General features: G+C 36.6%; 1 protein-coding gene and 1 non-coding gene across 2 annotated transcripts; one reads left to right on the forward strand and one right to left on the reverse strand.

Moving 5' to 3' along the window:
• Window positions 1-255: 255 nt before the first annotated feature.
• On the reverse strand, window positions 256-12,654 carry LOC104248866 (histone deacetylase 2). Its single transcript, XM_070155558.1, has 13 exons — window positions 12,350-12,654; window positions 12,182-12,237; window positions 5,178-5,295; window positions 4,197-4,259; window positions 3,951-4,019; window positions 3,714-3,880; window positions 3,553-3,617; window positions 3,430-3,476; window positions 3,169-3,213; window positions 2,985-3,035; window positions 1,797-1,883; window positions 840-927; window positions 256-732 (listed from the first exon to the last, which is right to left on the reverse strand). Exons 1-13 carry the CDS (start codon window positions 12,446-12,448, stop codon window positions 629-631), a joined length of 1,059 nt encoding a protein of 352 aa, XP_070011659.1. The 5' UTR covers window positions 12,449-12,654; the 3' UTR covers window positions 256-628.
• Window positions 5,684-5,788, forward strand: LOC138876585 (U6 spliceosomal RNA). The gene has a single exon (XR_011401931.1). It is a non-coding gene; the product is annotated as a U6 spliceosomal RNA (small nuclear RNA).
• Window positions 12,655-14,768: the final 2,114 nt, after the last annotated feature.

The raw sequence follows: 14,768 nt of genomic DNA on the forward strand, positions 1-14,768 counted from the left end.
AAAGAATTGGAACTTCAAGAGGAAATGATAAAGGTACAGTGACTGGAAATCGCCGTAAGTCGATAGGATAGGGAAAAGGATGACCCTAATAAGGAGATGGTTTGTTGTTGACTGGAAATCGCCGTAAGTCGATAGGATAGGGAAAAGGATGACCCTAATAAGGAGATGGTTTGTTGTATTTCATTTTTTTTAGTGGATTTTGTTGCCTGGGCCTCCTGGAAAGAACATGGTATAGGAGTAAAAACAATAGAATGTACAATAGAATGTACAGCTGTGTCAATCAGCAATAAGCAATAAGTCACAAACAGGTTTCAATCTGTTACCAAGAGTTGAGTCATAACAGGAATCATGCTTCTCCTTCATATATACCACATCCTGATGCGTTGAAGATAACAAGATGCATGAGTTCCTACATATACGAACTAGCAACATATATAATTTACATTCTTAAGCAAAATGCATTAAGGTGCACAAATCTTAACATTCTCGCTTTTTCCCTCATCTTGCATCGCAGTAGCATATATACATGCAACCACTATCAAGGGAAATTATTCTCTTTTCTTAGAAACACAAATGAACATGGTTCAAATCACAGGCCTTCCAAAGTAGCCCAAAGGATATTCACCTACTATGCTTTTCCAGCTGGTAAACTTTTCATGTCTATAAGGGATTTCTCAGAGAGATTTATGATTGAATCAGCAATAACTCTGGCACTGGATTTCATGTAACCGCCTGAAAATGTAATAAAAAAGATCTGTTACTGGCAACATATGGCACAAGAAGTCCACCAAATTGATTCAATGACTAGGCAGCAATAGAGAACAGGGGATAGGTTGAACCTGATGTGAGCATGATGAGGGGGGTGTTTCTCTCTCGAGCAAACCTGAAAACCTTTTCGTCCCTACTAGCAATGCCATCAGGACTGATCTGCACGGGCACATATGCAATTAATAATGACACTACATACAAACGATTTTGGCATAAACTCATTTCTCTCTCTCTTTTTTTGGGGGGGGCACAGAAAGAGTGCGGTTTTATTTGTAATAAACCTGGTAGTTACATGCATACTGAAACTAAAAGTGCTTCAATCAAACCAAATCTTTAGTATTGCCAGAAATTCAAGGCATGCCCATTAATTTTGACTACTTGAAGTATTTGAGTAAAGAGAGAAGCATGATTGATGTTTTACCTTTCTCTGGCTAAGTTAAGACACAAATCATTTAGGCCCGAGCCTATATACAGAGGCTGGAGCAAATATCAATCATACTTCATAAGACACATTTTTTAATGTACGAAAATGTTACCGCAATTTAATTATTTTACTTACTAAAATTTAAAATCATTTAACTAATCAAATATAAACATCAATGTGATCACTTCTCCTCCACCAAGCTAATATTCACCAATTACTCAACTATTTTTCTCACCACTTGTACACAAGTCAAACAAAAATTTAAAGTTATGTCCAGTAAATAGTATCACGTTACAATTAGATGGAGTGAATTACATAAAATTGAGTCTAATGCTTGGAGCAGAATTGGGATATTTCGTATCTTCACACTACCTTTCAAGCCAAAAACATGTATGTGATTTTAAAAAAGAAAAAGATTACTTTCTTACATCCCAAATTTTATAATACTCTTCCAGTTAGCTGTATAACGAATGTTAAAATTTTTTATAAGCTTGTAGTAATTAAAACACCTAGAATTCCATCTTGTGTGTGGTTTGCCACGAAAGAACCACAATCTTCAGACATGCAACCCACATATAGTTTGTTTCCAGTTTGTGGGTATTACCTTCAACCTGCCAAGTGGATCCCCATCCAAAATATCAGTGCCAGCATTATAGACGATAAAATCGGGATCAAATTTCTTCTCCGCAACCTGGAAGTCAATTAGGATAACAATCAATCATGTATTACAAGGGTAAATCAACACAATAATGGAGAACTCACTAGGAAAGAAAAAAGATCTTTTTTTTATACTTGGGAAAGAAAAAAACATCTTTTATATGTGTTTGAATGTTTCCAATAAATAAAGAAAGCATAGAAGAATCAGAAGACACTGACATATTAGTTCTTTTACGTCAAATGATTTCATTACAGCAAAGATGTAAACACTTTACAGAAGTCCGGTTGCAAAGCTCTAAAGATATTCATCCCTCTAGCCTCTACACAATAGGGAGTATCCTTCTTACATCAAAAATATTGAAGGAGCAAAAGGGGGCTTTTAACTCTTCACAATGCATTTTCGATTTCTTCAAAAATTTCTGTGTTCCTTTTACTCCATCTCAACCAAAAAGCACAACGAGGAGCTACTCTCCACAAACCTTCTTCCTAGATAGTTCTAGGTAATTTCATTAACACTAGATATTGCAGAATTAATTCACAGAAAGTCGTCATGGTTTTTCTAGGACTGAATTCTAGAATTTGTGCCAGGAGCAATGGTCATAACCAAGGCTAAATCAGTCCTCATGCAATCAAATCACCAAAAAAATAAAGATGTTAGTGACAATGTTGACATAATCTGCAACTTCACTAGTGAACTATTTGCAGCGATCCTACTTGTAGCCATCTAACAGATGAACATACGGAACTTTTGCACTGATCAGAAGAAATATCTCCATTAATCAAAAGAAATATTGCGAGTACTAAACGCAGAATAGAGGACTTGAATTCAAATAATGTTGAAAAGTTACATCACTTTTCTTGTATCAGCATCAGAGGAAATCCATTGATCTTTTACAGCTACATACACGAAAAACAAATATTCCCACTCCTTATTTAGAGCAGGCAATAAAATTAATAGCTGGAGTTCTCATGACGACTTAGAATTAAACAGTAACCACTATGTGGCAGACATGCTTTGACAGGTCACCAGCACATAGGCACAAAAAAGTGTCGCAAAAAAATAACTTGCAATAATGAGATACTATTAAGGGAAAAAGCTGTGTGGAAAGTGGTGAGAAGAAGTTCAATTACATACCTCAAGTGCATGATCTAGCTTAGTCAAGTATTCATCTGTTGCAGTCCCACTCTGCCAAAGTTAAGGAAGCCACAGATGTCGGTGTAGTTCAAGTAAACAAACAACAACAACAACAACCCAGTAGAATCCCACCCAGTGGGGTCTGGAAAGTAAGCAAATAACATGTTCTATAAATTTGTCTAACCTTAACTTCGACTCCTAGATCAATGTACCGCCTGGCTTCAAAATCCTAAAATTTTTTTTGTATAGATTCGCAACAGATCTCATCAAATACTGCTACCTTTTGATGCTATCAGCGCAATTAGAAGAGATCAAGAGAATCAGAAATCAAAAGACAGAATTAATTCGGTCAAAGCGGGGGCACAGGGCATGTGAGAAACAAGGAAAGGAGAGGAAAGTAACAGCCCACTCAAGATGCAGCAGATTGTTCAACATGGAAACTCACAAGTGGATAAATTCCAGGATTGTACATATCAAGGATAAAGACTCTTGCTGCCAGCACCCAACAATCACCAATTAATAATAGTTTAATGGCACAGAAATTTAAGACGAAGTACGAGAAACATACTGTCCTCGGAGAAGTCCATTTCATGGCCATTTCCTTGGTGTGCATCAAGGTCGATTATCATGACTCTGTACAAGAAAAAAGTTCATAAATGATTTCATGAGATGCCATGACCTTTAACTGTACATAGTTACACATTACACATGAATTACCATTTGGTGTACCTTGAGATATTTAAATGCACATATGCAAAATGTATACAAAGAGATATATCAGCATAAACACAAAAACCGCCTCCCCTCTCTGATGAACAATGATGAAATCCACCACCAACGTTAATAGCCCATCCTCGTTCTTTTGCAAGCTTTGCAGCCAAGATTGTTCCTCCCACCTACAAAGAATTATCAACAAAATATGAACCAGAGAACTAGAGAAAATGATATGTGAATAATTAAATTTACCTGCTTGCGGAAAGGGCGAAGCACTTTCTGTTGCACAAGGCAATTGGGAAGCATCGCAACAGGAGGGACCTAAAAAGACTAGGCATGAGATGGTCAAGAGTATCAAAACAAGAAAACTAACTTTTCGAAAAACAGGTAGCTAACAATGTCATGGAAAATCTATGATGACACCACACGTCTGTTTACTTGTGCTTGTCATAGTAGTAAGATGGATCAACAACGGCAAACTTCAGCTCTGAGTCTTACCTCAACAATCTTGGAGACATTCAAGCTGCTATTCAAACTTTTCAAGTATGATTCTGAATGCACCTAAACCAGAAATGACAAAACATTAATTAGTCACCCTCAACATTGCCAGATAAAAGGACAGTCCATAGGAATGCTTGGGTACAAGGACAGTCCATAAGAATGCTCGTCATACTGACTACAGCTAACAAGTAAGTAGAGTTGTGCACCTAGATTGGAGAAAAGACCTAGAGTATCCTAAAGTGACTTGTAAATTATGTACATGCAAAAAAACTGGAACTCAGTGAGCTGTAATTCACCTAAATGAGATTGCAAATAGACCTCGACATTCAAGAACTCCTATATAATCAACGAGGAGCCCAATACTTGACTAAAAGATTTGTAGCACAAGGCTTAAGTATTATTGCTGACAGCACCTAGATCAGATAAAGAGCAACAATATCCTGTTTTGACAACAATATTGCACGTATATAAAAAAATAAAAAATAAAAGAACTAGATGTATTGTATGTCGCCTTAATGAAATTGCAAATTGACCCTGGCATTTACGGACTCAAACATAGGCAATGCCTTAAATTGGTAGTTAAAAGATTTACAGTCTGAGGATCCTGAAGTAATTATTCTGACAAACGGTCCTCAAAACTTAGATGTGTGAACTCAAATAACTGGTGGATGGGATCAGAATCTCATTTCTAAAAATGGTATCTGGGTTTAGCTGAATGGAGGTGATGACAACTTAGATTCAAAAGTAATGACACCGTGTTCCTCGGAAAATATCAGTTCATCAAGTTGATTTTTTTTTTTTTTGAGATAGAAATTCATCAAGTTGATTAAAAAGGTGCAAGCATGAAGAATACATAAATGTAAGGGAGATAAAGTGTAAGAGCATGTTTCAAATTGACTCAACTAATCATTTGAAAACAATATAAATGGATATAATAACTCAACAGATAACTAAGTTGTTATCAGTAGAAGTTGCTACCACTAGCAGATCATCTTTTGTTGCCTCCACGGGCTCAACTATATGCTTTTGATCCACGATACCGTCCTTAGAGAGAAACCGGCAGATTCGACCCCATTTTGAAGCGTCAAATGGATGCCTGTGAAGTTAAATGCTTGAATGAGGCCTCCAGTTAAATTCAAACCTAGTTAAGCCAGTAGTTCTTTCAGAGAAAAAATAATATCTTTTTAAAAGGAAAATAAATAGACATGACCCTCAAAAAATAATTAACCAAATAGAAATTCAGCTCTGCAAACAAGGATACTTCACCTCAACAACACCATCAACACCAAATCCAGTATAATCTCACAAGTGGAGTCTGGGGAGGGTAATGTGTACACAGACCTTATCCCTACCCTATGAGGTTGTTTCCACTAGACCCTTGGCGTAAGGAAACAAGAATACTTCACCTCAAGTGCAGCAAATGAAACGTATAGAAAAGAGGCCCCTGCCATTTTGTCAATGAGTTACATTTTATATCCATGACCTTCATGACAAACGGGAAATTCGATAAAATTGGAACGAAATAGAGAAGATTGGCAAGGCCCCTGTGCAAGGATGAAATGCACAAATTGAAAATGATCCAAACTTTTAATTGTAGCATCTCACGGCCAATCGATAGTTAAACTCGAAAGGGAATTCGTTGTAAAGCTTGCCTTAGGAAAATCCCACATCGGAATGGGAGGAGAAGTTATGGGCCATATAAGGCGAGAAAAGGAATTCAACTCTCGGGACGTCCTTCGGGTAAAAGCCCAATGGGCCAAAATTGTTAGGCCCCAAATATTGGACCAAAGGGAACAAGGCCAAGGTTGTTACAAGTAGTATCACAAGCAATATGTTGCGGAAGCCAAATGTATATAGTGTGAATGAGTTACAACTACTATACCAAAAATTATGACAGCCACCAAATAATAAATAAGACAATAAAGCAACAATAAAAGGAACACCAGAATTTACGAGGTTCGGCCAATTTTGCCTACTTCCTCGGACACAACCAATATTTTATTCCACTCCAAAAATACAAGTGAAATAATACTAAAGAGAGAAGATACAAATGCCTTAAGAAGATAAGAAGAGAGGTGTGTCTAAATAACATTAGGCCTCCTTTTATAGGGAAAAAATCCCAACCAAATATGTCACCCACCGATGTGGGACTTTTGACATTTTCAACAAATCTCCACCTTGGCAAAATTCCACATCTTCAATTTTCTCTCAAAAACAAATTTTGGTTGTGTCTTCATATTCAATCTTCAGTGTTCAACAATGTTGATCAAATCCAAACAACGTTGAAACTTCACCGCAGTCGCCACTTTTGTCAGCATATCAGCAGGATTCTCCGTAGTATGAATTTTCTTCACCGTGACTCCACCTTCTTCTATGATTTCTCGTACGAAATGATACCAAACATCAATGTGCTTCGTCCTTGCATGATAAACTTGGTTCTTCGCTAATTGAATAGCACTTTGACTATCACAAAAAATTGTGATACTTTTTTGTCCAATGCCAAGCTCTTTTAGCAACCCCTGAAGCCAAATTGCCTCCTTTACAGCCTCTGTAATAGCCATGTACTCTGCCTCTGTTGCAGACAAAGCAATTGTTGACTGCAAAGTAGACTTCCAACTAACTGGTGCCTTTGCAAAAGTAAACACATAACCAGTAGTTGATCTTCATTTGTCCAGATCACCCGCAAAATCTGAGTCACAATATCCAACTACAGATTGATTGTCTTCCTGCTCAAAAACTAACCCAACATCTACAGTATTATGAATATACCGTAGAATCCACTTCACAGCTTGCCAATGCTCCTTTCCTGGATTATGCATATATCTGCTAATAACTCCAACAACTTGTGAAATGTCAGGTCTCGTACAGACCATTGCATACATTAAGCTACCAACAACATTTGCGTATGGTACCCTTGACATATACTCCTGTTCAGCTTCATCTTTTGGCGACATAGTAGTACTTAGCTTAAAATGGGGAGCAAGTGTAGTACTAACTGGCTTAGTCTTCTCATCTATGCCAAAACGTTGTAGTACTCTCTTCAAATATTCTTTCTGAGATAAACAGAGTTTCTTTGAACGTCTATCTCTTATTATCTCCATGCCAAGAATTTTCTTTGCCTCACCCAGATCCTTCATCTCAAACTCCTTCTTCAGTTGAATCTTCAACTTATCAATTTCTTCCGAATTCTTGGAAGCTATCAACATATCATCAACATATAGGAGAAGATATACAAAGGAACCATCTTCAAGCTTGCGCAAATACACACAATGATCGTATTTGCTTCTCTTGTACCTTTGCTGCAACATAAACTTGTCAAATCGCTTGTATCATTGTCTAGAAGATTGTTTCAATCCGTACAATGATTTTTCAAGTTTGCATACCATATTTTCTTTTCCAGCAACTTTGAATCTTTCTGGCTAAGTCATGTAAATTTCCTCCTCCAAGTTTCCATGTAAAAACGCAGTTTTTACATCCATCTGAACTAGTTCAAAATCCAACTGTGCTACCAAAGCCAACATAATTCTAATGGAGGAATGTTTTACAACAGGAGAAAACACTTCATTGTAATCAATTCCCTCCTTTTGAGCATATCCTTTGGCCACCAATCTTGCTTTGTAGCGAACATCTTCTTGGTTAGGAAATCCTTCTTTCTTTGCAAATACCCATTTGCACCCAATTGCTTTCTTTCCCTTCGGGAGATTGGCCAATCTCCATGTATGATTCTGATGAAGGGACTGTATTTCATCATTCATGGCAATCCTCCACTTATCTTCTTCTGAACTTTGGACTGCGTCTTTATAAGTGGTAGGAACATCATCAGCTACAATTGAGGCGGCACAAGCAACCGTCTCTATAAGACGAACAGGTTTTGTTATTGTCCTTTTTGGCCTGCTGGTTGCTATTGATTCAAGTTGTTGTTGAGGTTCCTGAGTTGAAATCTCCCTCTCTACTGGCTCTTCTTCCAGAGGATAATCTTCATTTGTTTCCTCCTCTGCTTCTTGTGTAGGAAAAATAAATTTTCCCTCAAACTCCACCTGCTTAGAAGCACCCTCATTTTGTTTGGTATCTTCTGTTACCTTATTTACCATAGCAGATTCATCAAAGGTAACATCCCTGTTGAATATTACTTTCTTTGTCATAGGACACCATAAGCGATATCCTTTGACTCCAGAAGTAATCCCCATAAAAATAGCCTTCTTTGCCCTTGGATCCAATTTTGACTCTGTCACATGATAATATGCAGTTGAGCCAAACACGTGCAAAGAGTCATAATCTACAGCAAGCTTTCCATACCATTTTTCAAATGGTGTCTTGCCATCAATAGCAGCAGATGGTAAGCGATTAATGAGGTGGCATGCATATATAATTGCCTTAGCCCAAAATTCTTTGTCCAAGCCAGCATTGGACAACATACACCGTACCTTCTCCAGCAAGGTCCAGTTCATACGTTCTGTCACTCCATTATGTTGTGGTGTATGTCTGACAGTGAAGTATCAGACGATGCCATCGTTTTCACAGACCTTATTGAAATGATCATTTTTGTATTCACCCTCATTGTCTGTGCGAATACACTTGATCCTCCTGCCTGTTTGATTCTCCACCATCATTTTCCATTTGAGAAAAATTCCCAACACTTCATATTTGCTCTTCATTGTATACACCCACACTCTTCGGGAAAAATCATCAACAAAGGTTACAAAATAGTGTTTCCCACCCAATGAAGGTATTTTGGAAGGGCCCCAAACATCAGAGTGTACATAATCCAAAATGCCTTTAGTATTATGGATCGCTGTACCAAATTTAACCCTTGTCTGTTTCCCTTTGACACAATGCTCGCAAAACTCCAAGTTGCAAGTCTTTACTCCTTTAACAATCCTTGATCTGATAAGTTTTCAAGGATTTTCCTCCAGCATGTCCCAAGCGCATGTGTCATAGCCTGGTTGCTTCTGCCTCTTTTTCGTCACTGGATGTTACTGTCGGTGTCCCAATAACTGTACTACCGCGATAACGGTACATGTTATTGTTCTTCCGATTGGCCTTCATTACCACTAGTGCACCGGAGCATACTCTCATCACTCCATTTTCTGCAATGAATTTGAACCCTTTTGATTCTAGGGCTCCCACAGAGATGAGATTTTTCTTCAAACCCGGTACATATCGAACATCTGTTAATGTTCTGATCATTCCATCATGGTTCCTTAATCGTATTGAACCAATGCCATATGAGGTAAGAGGGATGTACTGCCACTAAATCACCACCCCCCCAAGTTAAACTGGTACTTGCTGTTGCACCAGGAGCCGTTGCACCAGGTGCTAAAGCATGGGTGTTTTGTATCCATTGAGCTGTGTGGACGACTCCATATTCTCCTTCTTGAAAATCCACGAACTAGTCCCTGTTGGGACACATATGATAGCTACAAGCCGAGTCCATCAACCATATGTCTAATAATGTTGATGGCTCTGTTGTAACTAATGAGAAGTCTGAATCATCACCATCAGCTACATTTGAATCCATAATGGTCTTTCCATTGTTATGTTTGGCCTTATTCTTCAACTTCGGACAGTCTTTCTTCCAGTGCCCCTTTTCTCGACAAAAGGCACATTCATCTTTGCTGGGTCTAGATCTTGACTTGGATCTTTCTTTCTTTGTCCTCGTTTGATTTTGAGGACTACCCTCACAACCAGTGCTTCTCCTTCTCTGCCCTTCTGTTTTTCTCCCTTTCTTTGTTCATAGTTGTACAAAGTCGAACAAACTTCTCTGAGAGAAATTTCGTCATTCCCATGGAGTAGAGTAGTTTCAAGGTGCTCGTACTCATCAGGAAGTGACCCCAACAACATCAAGGCCAAGTCACCATCATCAAAAGTTGCATCCATATTTTGCAAATCTGTGACCAACTTATTGAAACTGGTGATATGTTCATTCATCGTGGTACCAGGAACATAGGTGAAGCGAAACAGTCTCTTCTTCATGTACAATTTATTTTGACTGTTTTTCTTCAAAAATTTATCCTCCAGTGCTTTCCATAATTTACTTGCAGAAGTTTCCTTTGTGTATGGATATTTCTGCTCTCTAGCAAGGTAGGATCGAATGGTACCGCAAGCAACACGGTTGATAATTCTCCAATCTTCTTCTCCAATAACATCTGGTTTCTTTTCTTCAATGGCCAGATCTAGCCCTTGTTGAAAAAGGACATCTAGAACCTCGCCTTGCCACATCCCAAAATGTCCGGACCCGTCAAAAATTTCTACCGCAAATTTCGCATTTGACACAATTCTTGTCATAAGCGAAGATGCCAATGATGACGTATTGTTGACACTTAACGTAGATTTTTCTTGTTTATTGTCTCCCATCTTTGACACAAATATTATTTAATAGCTGACGACACAAATCAAGATTATTTCCTTTCTGGTGTGGAAGATCAGACTAAGTTGCAACCACAGAGCATACTCAGATAGAACCTTGACTCAGTTACCAAGATAAATCTTTTCTGATGTGGAAGATCAGACTATGTTGCAACCACAGAGCATACTTAGACAGTACCTTGGCTCTGATACCAATTGTTGCGGAAGCCAAATGTATATAGTGTGAATGAGTCACAACTACTATACCAAAAATTATGACAGCCACCAAATAATAAATAAGACAATAAAGCAACAATAAAAGGAACACCAGAATTTACGAGGTTCGGCCAATTTTGCCTACTTCCTCGGACACAACCAATATTTTATTCCACTCCAAAAATACAAGTGAAATAATACTAAAGAGAGAAGATACAAATACCTTAAAAGGCAAATGAGAGGTGTGTCTAAATCCTAAACATTAGGCCTCCTTTTATAAGGAAAAAATCCCAACCAAATATGTCACCCACCGATGTGGGACTTTTGACATTTTCAACACAATATCACTCCTAGTACGAGGGTGGGGCAAATATGAGCGAGGATGTTAAGTCTATAAGGGGTGAATGTAACAACCTATGGATTTTTCTTTTTTTCTTTGGTTTGGGGGGGGGATGGGGTGGGGGTGGGGGATGGGGTGGGGAGGGGGAGGGAGGTGAAGGTAATTCACTTTGAATCTTGTCTTACGCATATCCCACATCGGAATAGGAGAAAAAAGTTAAGAGGCCAAGTAGGATCAGGAATCCAACTATTTAAGTGCCTTTTAGTTAAAGCTCAAGGTAACAACATCACGAGCCACCAAAAGTTAGGCTAGAGTGGTTAATACGTCAGCAGTTGGTCCCGGGTCGTTACAATCTATTTGGGATTAAAACTTAGTTATTGTTGTTATACGTACGTTAGTCCGGTGTTTCTTTATGAATATTGCTATTCTTTTTTCGATAAGAAAGTAAAGAACCCCTAATCTGTTTGTTTAGTATTGAATGGAATGGACTTAAGTAGCCGGAGGAATGTATCTAGAATAGATATATGAATAGTGATATGTTGTTCATTCAGACGGACTATACTTCCATTATTTCATCTTCTTTATTTATCAACACTCCATCCAACCTTTCACAACGTTCAAAGTTTCTTCCAGTCATGTACATAGAAAAAGTTAGTTATCATCTTCCAATATCCACCACATTCCCATAATATAAAACTTCCTATTTCAAATTGTCATGATTTACCAGGAACAGATGCCAATTACTTCCAAACTCAATATCATTAAACTTATATCTTAAAATACAAAGCTAAGATAACCAGCTTTAGTACTTCTATTGCACTTCTAGAGTTTCACCAAATTTTTTTCCTTTCATCCAGAACTACATATACCTTCGAACTAATCATTCCTAGAACTTTCCGCGACGATAATTATGCTTCCGTTTTTAGGTAGACATAAGGAATTTAGCAATCAAAAATTTTAAGCATTAAACGATATAAACTCATTTCGGCAATATATTTCACTATTTAATACTGCAATCAAATTTTTTATTTTTTTGGCTAAACAAATTTCATTTGCAGGTAGCATAAACTGCAGTTCTTACAGTTTTTCGATCCCGAGAAAAGCAATGTCGTAGGATGACGAGTATATTAACGGAACCTGATCGTACAAAAAAACAACAAAATTAAAATCCGAGAGGTTCCTGTAAAACTCTTACTTTAAATTTTTAAATAAAAATTGAACTAAAAAGGAACAAGTTTCAGTTATATACCTTAGAAGGAGGTACATCCAAATAGAGCTTGCTAGAGAGAATACGATGCCGGCGTAGAGCTTCGGCGTCGTCGGTTTTGGATGAAGATGCCGTCGACATTCGGAGAAGAGGGGAATTGCATAAAGTGAAACAACTGAGAAATTGAACAACTTTAATGGCGATGACTGTTGTACTAATTTGAATTGAAGAAGAAGAAGACGAGAGAGATTGAGGTCAGAGAGAGTGGAAGGTTGACTCGGCTGAAATTGGCAGCAGGAGCATACTCAGAACTGAGAAGGGACTCGGAGCGTTGACACCTGGCATGAGTGGTTGAAGGAACTGGACTTAGCTCCAGAAAGGGAAAGGAAGTTAGACACGTGGCTTTCGTTATTAGCGTTGATTTACGTAAGTGGTCTATTTTAGGCTACAGTTTAAATTTTGTCTATTTTTAGAAGTTATGCATTGAGTCTTGGAAAATTTATTCTTTTCGGATAACTTAAAACTCAGATCTAATATTTGCTCATAAAATTTTTTGTTTGCTCAGAAAATATTAGGTTGTAATGTAATATTTGCAATAACTTATAAAATTTAGATTTTAGTCTAATATTTAATGAAAAAAATTCAGTTTAAGAATATCCAAAATCATGATCTAAAAGGTTCACTAATTGCAAAAGAAACTAAAAGAAGATCATTTACTAAACAATAGATGTAAAAGGAAATAACTGAAAATATTTTATTATTTCTAGAGTGTAGGAATTATTTTTCTAAGGGAATTTTTACCTATTTATATTACATTATAAATTAATAAAAGGTTCACTAATTGCAAAAGAAACTAAAAGAAGATCATTTACTAAACAATAGATGTAAAAGGAAATAACTGAAAATATTTTATTATTTCTAGAGTGTAGGAATTATTTTTCTAAGGGAATTTTTACCTATTTATATTACATTATAAATTAATAGTAATATATATATATATATATATATATATATATATATATATATATATACACACTCCAATCTTGCATATTTTAGGCTTCATTCCTTTCTACTTCTCTGTATAGATATTTCTCTCTCAGTTCCTCTTTTGCATATGAACATGCTCGGAGCTTTGAAGAATGACGAAGAAAAATGATTCAACTGGTTCAAAGCCATAGATTACGTACGTGAAGCACCAAAATGAGTTACCAGAAGTTTTATTTATATTTTTTATGAAGAGTGACGCTTGGAACTAAACTGAAACTAATTGACGGTATAATTGAAAGTAAATTGAATTAGACAGTGTATACATGAGCTTAAACTCCATTGACAATCATTTAGAAAACTTGGAAGCATTGAATTCGAAAGTCAAATTTTGCGAAATTATTATTTGTTAGGATTGAGTGTTGTTGCAAATGATTGGGAATAATCTTTGGAGTATCCCAATTTTGACAGAAATTGGTGAAGATTCGAGGTGGTTTTGGTCAGAATTTCAGATTGAAACTCGAAAAAGAAGAAGATATAAATAAATTGTATTTATTTTGTATGTCGGGTGTAGAAACAACATACAGAATATATACAACTAACATAATTGTATATAAATTATATGTAGATTGTAATTTACTGGATTTTGCACAAAAAATCGTATTTAAATTATAAATAAATTGTAAATTTTGACTGGATTTATATATATATATATATATATATATTGTAAAAAACTTTAATTACTTTCTGTATAGAGGAAAACTTAGATAACTTAGGTAAATAAGTTTAAAATCTTGTATAGACTCGAAAAAGTCCTTTTTCTAAGTTTACTAGGCGGTGTTGGCTCGTGCTAGCACGAGCTCAATACTGTAAAAGATGATATTAATATTTTTTATTAACTTTATTTTGATATGAATGACAAAGAATATAAAATAGATGCGCGTAAATGACTACCAAATCAGATATAGACTACATCGCGTAACTTCGTTTTGAAATAAAATGGCAAAAGAGGAATAGATGCATGTAAAAGATCAAACCAAATCAGATATAGACAATGTCCTGGATATCATTTTGATACATTTCGAAAAACAAATATCCACTCATAGATGTATGGTTACCAGATGATACATGATTTATATCCATGGGAGCATAATAACAATGTACTCGAATGTCACGACCCGAAATTCTTACCTTCGGGATCATGATGACGCCTAACATTTCACTCGCTAGGCAAGCCAACGTTAGAGTAAATTATAAGCCATTTCAAAGAATTTAGAATTTAAAACTCGTTTAAGCTGAAATGAAACTAGAATGAAGTACGAAGTAACATAATACCCAAAATATCTAAGTACAAATCCCGAACCTAGAGTCACAAGTACACGAGCTTCTAGAAGGGTAGAATAGTCTGGGAGACACTTGTACTTGTTCCGATTTGTCATCCCGGTCCCTACACTCCATAAAATTTCATCCAGACACT

Source organism: Nicotiana sylvestris, chromosome 8 (assembly GCF_000393655.2).
Source record: "Nicotiana sylvestris chromosome 8, ASM39365v2, whole genome shotgun sequence".
NCBI lineage: Eukaryota > Viridiplantae > Streptophyta > Magnoliopsida > Solanales > Solanaceae > Nicotiana > Nicotiana sylvestris.